This window comes from Myotis davidii, unplaced genomic scaffold (assembly GCF_000327345.1).
Source record: "Myotis davidii unplaced genomic scaffold, ASM32734v1 scaffold284, whole genome shotgun sequence".
Taxonomy (NCBI): Eukaryota; Metazoa; Chordata; class Mammalia; order Chiroptera; family Vespertilionidae; genus Myotis; species Myotis davidii.
In genome coordinates, this window is record NW_006295261.1 from 722,529 (window position 1) to 730,648 (window position 8,120).

General features: G+C 38.3%; 1 protein-coding gene across 8 annotated transcripts in view; it reads left to right on the top strand.

Annotated features, from left to right (window-relative positions):
• Positions 1–8,120, top strand: part of SLC4A4 (solute carrier family 4 (sodium bicarbonate cotransporter), member 4) — a 345,530-nt gene that overhangs the window by 249,817 nt on the left and 87,593 nt on the right. For all 8 annotated transcript variants that reach the window (XM_015567926.1, XM_015567925.1, XM_006769914.2 and 5 more), the window contains 4 exons: positions 3,288–3,375; positions 4,632–4,786; positions 5,758–5,874; positions 7,583–7,757. In XM_015567926.1, coding sequence (XP_015423412.1) covers positions 3,288–3,375; positions 4,632–4,786; positions 5,758–5,874; positions 7,583–7,757 — 535 coding nt within the window. The remainder of the gene's footprint in view (positions 1–3,287; positions 3,376–4,631; positions 4,787–5,757; positions 5,875–7,582; positions 7,758–8,120) is intronic.

Genomic DNA, 8,120 nt, shown 5'->3' on the forward strand with positions numbered 1-8,120 from the left:
TATCTATCTATATATCTACCTATATCTAGATATATAGGTAGATATATAGATAGATATATAGATATAGATAGATATATATACACACACACACATATATGTAAGTTATATAAAATATTGTCTAAGAAAGAGGAATTGTACCTTTATATATAATTTACTGATTTTATTAAAACATTATAATACTCAGATATTGGATTTTGCTATGGTACATATTATATTCACCATTGGTCTGCTACTTCCATTTATTCTTTGGTGCTATTTAGTAGAGACTAGAGTAAATAATTATAAGAAACCTGAAGCACTAAATCGAAAGAACATTTGCACCCCTGTATTCATTGCAGCATTTACAACAGCCAAGAGTTGGAAGCAGCCCAAGTCCTCTCTCAGTAGATGAGTGGATTAAAAGGCTGTGGTATATCTACACAATGGAATACTACTCAGCCATAAAAAAGAAGGAAATCTTACCTTTTGTGACAGCATGGCTGGACCTGGAGAGTATATGCTAAATAAAATAGCCAGTCAGGAAAAAAATAAATACTGTATGATTTCACTTATATGTAATGAACAAAATAAACTAACAAAATAGAAACCAATTCATAGATACAGAAAACATGTCGACAGCTGTCAGAGGGGAATTGTGTTGGGGGCTGGGTGAAAAAGGGAAGGGATTAAGAAAAACAACAAACCTCATAGGCACAGACAATAGTTTGGTGATTACTAGAGGGAATGGGGGCTAGGGGAGGTAGAAGAGAGTAAAAAAAGGGGGATAAATGGTGATGGAAGGGGACTTGACTGTGGGTGGTTAATACAATACAATATACAGATGATGTTGCCATATAGTCAACCTGAAAACTCCTGTGTCAGTTGATAAATGTGTATTTCCACAATGTGTATTTGTAAACTATAATCATAATGGAGATGCTAGGGAGAGGCAAAAAGAGGTTCAGAGTGATTCTGGAAAAGTTAAAGATATTATGAATTACTGAAAAACTAGTATTTAGATACATGGAAATAATAAAAAATGGCAAGGAAAAAGACATTATTTAAAAATATATCAAGTAGAAGATTCAGATGTCCATTTTCTCCTGTTACAGTGCACCTGTCCCCTTTTGCCTAAAACTATGCCCTGATGGTCCTGCCTTATAGCTGGCCATTGGTAGGGGAATACAGTTGGCAAATGTGACCAGTGCTATAGGTGCTTCTTAATTTGTATTTGTATTTTGCCTCAGTGGTTAAATATTTTCTGCATGTGTTGCACTCAAATCAGTGATCAGTCCCTTTAGAAAAATAAATGTCACTGTCATAAAGGAACACTGTATAATACTGTATGTAGGGGTATATAAGGTAAGCCCAGCTTCAAAGAAAGAAAAGTTCTAGTCTCAATTGAACTTCAGTGTTAGAAGAACTAAAATCCAATTCTAGTAATGGCTTCCTTCATACTTGCACAGACTTTTGTGACTGCTGATTGCTGTGGCTCTTGCATCCACTATGATAACACTTGAAAGTGAGCATGTCACTCATCCACATCTACACAAGGGAATACTACGCCACTATAAAAAAGAGGGAACTCTTACCATTTGCAACAGCATGGATGGAACTGGAGAGCATTATGCTAAGTGAAATAAGCCAGTGGGAGAAAGATAAATATCACATGATCTCAGTCATATGTGGGATATAATGATCAACATAAAAAAATTAAAATAAATAAATAAATAAGAACGTGAGCATGCTGCCTGACTACAGAACTGGTTGCTAAACACATAAGTGCTGAATGACTTTATGGTTATTCTGAGATAAACTCTGAGTATTCATACTTACAGATACTTTTACATTCTTTATTTCTGTTTTTTTTTCTTCTTTGGATTGAATTTTATAATGAAAAAGGGGAATTGCCTCTTCAAGGACAGTTTGAAATAAACCCTAACACATTCAAGAGTACTTGCTGTCAATCCCTTTTTATTTAAAGTGAGGTATATAAATAAATAAGTAAAAAATAAAATTTAACTAAGCCAAATCCTCAGCCATTCCTGGTCCCCTAAAGTTTTACCTAAGATTCCTTGCTCCCAGCTAAATATCCACAGCACCTTTCCCCAGAGTGATCTATGAGAGTCATTGTTGAATAGCCTTTCTCTACGGAATCATAACCCTGGTGTATAGGTTGGGCAGGTAATATTAGGCAGAATTGTGTGCTGAAAATAACAAAAGGTTGGACGGCCTGTCTGCTCTCTCTCATATACCAGGCACAGTCTTTGGGCTCATCCATTTACTTTCTTGAGCCTGGGTTTCTTCACCATTAAACAGGACTAGGATACCTGTTCTTATTGCAAAGGGTTGTATGGAATTTAAATGAGGCGATGAATGTGAAGTGCTTTGCAAACTTTAAAAAGCTGTGCAAATATATGATGTGATCATTTTAATTGTCCTCATTATTTCTGTGTTGGGTAAGACATGATCATAAACAAGACAGAGATGTATCTGATGTTGCCTTTAGTATATATTTTTCATTCATTTACATATCAGGTTCCTCCTCCCTAGTCAAAACATATAGCTTTGCTCTTGTCATCAATGAGGGATTTTTCCCACCATGATAAGAAGTGAACCTAAATGGGGATAAGCTTATTATTGCAAGTTTCAGGACCTACTCACTGTGGAGCAATGCTTGTGCATTATCAAGAAAAGAAGTTTGGAAAGGAAAATGAGGTTAACCACCAAAAAACACACAGCACACCTCACACAAAACCTTCACTGTGAATGCTGCTTTCTTTTTCTTTTTTCCCCATAGTTCTCTTTCTTTACTGTCAGCATGTGGCTTACTTGTAAAAGAATTGTCACTTCTGAGTAGAAACATTTCTGAAGCCTGGAGAAGGTCATATGTCATTGCCCAAATTGGGTAAGGGAAAGTCAGAGAAACCAGAAGATGTACTGTGTCTTTCTAGTTATTGTGTTTAATGGTTTTCACTAACAATTCTGCAATTCAGTAGAAGTGGAGAGAAAAGAAAGTTTAGAAGAGAAAGATTGAATGACAAAAAATGGAACCTTTCCTTGTCAACGAAGAAGCTTCTCAGGTTTCCATGCTAAATTCTCCATTGCCTCCAAAGAAACTAAACAGTGAGTTTTGTTTCACTGTAGTTGAAAAGAGTGTCTGTCATATGCCAAGAATATTACATTTGTTTAAAGATGAGTTGTAGACCTAACCTTTTCATGAGCGAGGATAAACGTGTCTCAGTTTTATGTATTTTGAGTTTGATGATATGTGTGTTATAGCCTTTGCTTCTTTCCTCTTCCATTAGGTTCTTATTCATTCTCCTAGGTCCTAAGGGGAAAGGCAAGTCCTACCATGAGATTGGCAGAGCCATTGCCACCTTGATGTCTGACGAGGTAGGAAATCGGGAAGATGATGATCTGCGAAAGTCTTACTTGTGTGTTTTCATTCTGTGATTTGGCTGTCACTGTAAGTTAATACAGTGACTTGAACTTCTTAAAAAATACTTAACCTACACCAGTTTTAAGAATGGAAAATGTGCCCTGGACAGGTGGCTCAATTGGTTGCAGCATCGTTCTGTACACCAAAACGTGGTGGGTTCACTTCCTGATCAGGGCACATACCCAGGTTGTGGGTTTGATCCACAGTCAGGCGGAGGCAACTGATCGATGTTTCTCTCTCACATTGATGTTTCTTTCTCTCCTCATTCCCTGCTCCAAAATCAGTAAAAATAAATACAATACACACACACAAATAATGAAAAATGTTTATAAAATAAAGGAAAATATATTTATCCCAATATGAAATTTACATTTTGAAAACTGTGGATGTCAGCTTATTTGCCATGAAGCTCATTATAAAGAAGGCTGACAACCTACACCCTTCTAATTAAATGATGTACATTCAACAAGCTCTTTCTTTGGGTATTTGCATAAAAGACATGGAGCATTTGCTGCCTTGGATGGTTTAGTTGTTGCCTCAATAACTGCATAAGCATATAGACACTCTCTGCATTCCAGAATGTACATAATTCTTTTTGCCAGTTCCATTCTTCTCACCTAGCTGATGATCCTAAAGTCCCTTACACATATCCTAAGTCTTTCATAGCTAGACAGATGATTGCCTACACTTAAAATCCTTTGGTTTAGGTGTTGCCAATATAGCTTAGAATTTCTTTTTTTAAAAATAGCTAACATTATTTTTGTGTTTGAAAGCTGAAGTGTTTTGCTCTTAACCTGATCTTAATACTCAGTTCGATCTTTTCCTTCTTGAATTATCAGCATTGGTTTGTCCCGGTAGTGTTTATTTCAGGGAATGACTCTTCAGTGTATTTCTCCAAATCATTTTCATTTGGTTTCCATAGCAACTATATCAATAATGGTACATACCAGTGGGAGAAAATAGGCAATGTTATTTTACAGTATTGATAGAAAAAAAAACATATAAAAGAGACAGCCATTTGTTTCTCATGCCTCTCCCTATATTCTTTGGGTTTATTACTGAAATATTTTGGGGCAAGCTGAATAACAGGAAATGTGAGAGTGTGGTTATAGTAATATTAAAGTGGGTTATGGGTTATATTCTTTATGCTGGGCATGTGAAGCATGTGGAGAGTTGTTGGATCAGCGTACCTCTTCTTCTTCTTCTTCAGGTGTTCCATGACATTGCTTATAAAGCAAAAGACAGGCAGGACCTGATTGCTGGCATTGATGAGTTCCTAGATGAAGTCATTGTCCTTCCCCCTGGGGAATGGGATCCAACGATCAGGATAGAGCCTCCTAAGACTCTTCCATCATCCGACAAAAGGTAAATTATCAAGCAATTGGGGGTGTTAAGCTTTGAGAAAGAGATTATGTTTGGCAAAGGAAATGGAGTCAGGCTACTGCCCTAATATTTTTAGGTTCCCATTTAACTTGATGTATTATGTCCTTTCAAATGAATCCCGTACGTGCCTTGGTTTGACATTTCATTGACATTGTAAAATGAATGTTATATGTTGTGATGTTCTTTGGTGATTACAAAGTAGAACAGTATGGAGTTTCATCAAAAAACTAAAAATGGAACTCCCATTTGACTCAGTGATCCCACTTCTACGACTATATCCCAATAAACCAGAAACACCAATCAGAAAGGATATATGCACCCCTATGGACAGAGAAGCATTGATCAGACTGTCAAACCTCAGAGGGAAGGTAGGGGAGGGTGGGGGTCAGGGGGAAAGATCAACCAAAGAACTTATATGCAAGCTTATAGGCCTAACCAATGGACACAGACTACAGGGGGGTGAGGGCATGAGTGGGGGGTTGGAGGGTAATTTGGGGATAAGGACACATATATAATAACTTAATAAAAATTAAAACAAACAAAAAACAAAACAAAGTAGAGATATATTATGATATTGGAATATATCACAGAGCCTCTTTGGGGGTGTTCTGGGAACTCCTTGTGCATATGGGAAGATTAGCTTACTCAAAATGACATTCTGTAGATATAAGAGGTTAAGAAATTGGGTGAGATGATTGAGGAGAAGCCATTTTCTGGAAACCTGTTACTTTCCAAGTGAAATGGTTTCCCTCTTATCCAATATACAATTTGTTCAACTTTTCTATTCCTCCAGTCATTTGTGTTGGCTCTAAATATAACACTTTCAGAACTGTCTGTGAGGATGGTAGAAGGAAATAAGGATCATTCTCCCAAAGGGTTTTCAGCTCATCTCTTCTTTAGCTGGTGCAGATAAGTACAATAAACTAATATTCCCTTGGGCTCTGTTGTCTTAGAAAGAACATGTACTCGGGTGGAGAGAATGTTCAGATGAATGGGGACACTCCCCATGATGGCGGCCATGGAGGAGGAGGAGGACATGGGGACAGTGAAGAATTGAAGAAAACTGGACGGTAATTGAAGGGTTCTTTTGTCATTCACAGTGAGGTTCTCCTTGGATCTAAATTTCCCTTCATCTTTCTATGAGCATTTTATTCACTGCACATTCATTCAGCCAACAAATATTTATAGTTACCTAACAGTCACAGCCTCTGGGGATGCAGCAGTGAACTGAACAAAACTCCTTATCCTTATGGGTCTTACTTTGTAGTGGTGGAGACAGACAGTGAGCAAATCAAGGGATGTGGTGATGCTTTTATGTGGGGAATCAAAGGAGAAGTGGGGGGAGTTTGCCTTGTGAGAAAGGTATTTTAGATAGGGTGGCCAGCAAGCGCCTTAAAGAGAATTGTAGCATTTGAGGAAAGTCCTGAGGGAGGTGGGAGATAGACCATGTAGACGTGGGGTTGGAAGAGGGGACAGTAGAGCACCTGGTATGTGCTAGGCGGGTGCTGTCGCTGGTGTGACTGGAGTGGAGTGAGGGAGGGGGTGTGAGAGACAAAAAAGAGAGGTTCTGGGTAGAGTGTACGGCAGGAAGAATGCATAATGTGTCAGTCTTACACATGTGGCTTTCATGATTCCATCTCTTCCCTGTACACTTACTCAAAAGTGGGTAACATGTTATAGAAATACATGAGTGACTCACAGGTCCTGTTTTCCAGAGAGGGCATTTGGAGAATCGGGTTTCCCAGATTGCTTTGGCTAAATCTCTTTTCATGACAATTCTCCCTCCTCCACTGCTAGGTTCTCCATTTCATTTTGGGTTAAGTAAAATTTCAAGTTGGGTACTCATTTTATGAAAATATGTCTTTTAAAAAACACTACAGATGTCATTCTTCCGTATTTCACCTTTGCTAAATGCACCCAGTGTCTGCAGTTTGCCTCGCCCTGTTCATACTGAGATGTGAGAGTTGGCTGGGAGGGTGAGTTGACTGATGGATAAGTCAGCTGACCTGCTAACATTTGCTGTGGGAGTCAGCAGGCAATGCTATTCTACCACATACCATGCTGTTCTACCACATACCTGCATGGCTTCCTTGAATCTGAAACATCTTCAGATTCTTACTCCAAAGTCACCTTATCGGGAGACCCCTTCTGGCCACAATCATATGTCAACCACTGCTCCTCTCTCATCTAATAATCCTGTTCCCCACTTAATTTCTTTCTTGATTTTTAGTGCCATGCATTTTACATATTTTGTCTCCTCCATACAGAAAGTAAACTTTATGAGAGTGGCTATTTTCTTTTCTTTTTCGTATCATTCACTTTTATATTTCCAGCACCAGGATTAGTTCTGGGTATATCACAGATGCTCAATAAGCATTTATGGAATGAAGAATGAATGAATGAATGAATGAATGAATGAGGCTGGAAAGGAAGCCATGGCAAGATTATAAAGGTTCTTGTATGATCTGCTCGCATGTTTGGATGATTTTCTTCGGATGGTGAGAAGTTTTAATTTAGCTCAATAATTCACTCTCATATAAAGACCAACTGTTTGGTCTTCAGGGAATGTGACACCTAATTTGGTGACTGAAACAGGGGAAGATAGAAGAATACGCATTCTGCCACAGTTTTCTGGTTTTATCTTAAGTGATTAAATAGTACCTTGTTCCTTCAAGCACACGTTAAGTACACATTCTTTGTGGTTTAATAAGTTATCTCTTGCTTAATTTGATGGTAATTTATGTTACATCGTCACATGTTTGCTCTCTCCTCACCCAGGTTCTGTGGTGGACTAATTAAGGACATAAAGAGGAAAGCACCATTTTTTGCCAGTGATTTTTATGACGCTTTAAATATTCAGGCTCTATCAGCAATTCTCTTCATTTATCTGGCGACTGTAACTAATGCGATCACGTTTGGAGGACTGCTTGGGGATGCCACTGACAACATGCAGGTGGGTTGGGTTTGGGGGAAGACACAAATAGGACAGCCCAGATTGCCTTCCTCACCCTACAGCTCAGTTAGTAGCAGATGGCCTTTCAGTTACTCAGCGTGATTTTCCTTTTTTTGCTGGATGCTGCATTTTACTTTCTTTCTGGCCTGCTGCTGTATTTCCAACATTTTAGTAATTATAAAAATAGCTTGATGAAATCTGGCTTGAGTCACAGTGGAGAAAAGAAGGGAAGGAAATGAGGATATACAATTCTATTTGGGCAAAAGCATATCAGCTGCTTTAATTTGATGCAGGGCACAAGGTTTACATCTTCTACTACCTGAATGTATGGACCATTTTGTTAAACTTGATGACCACACTCTT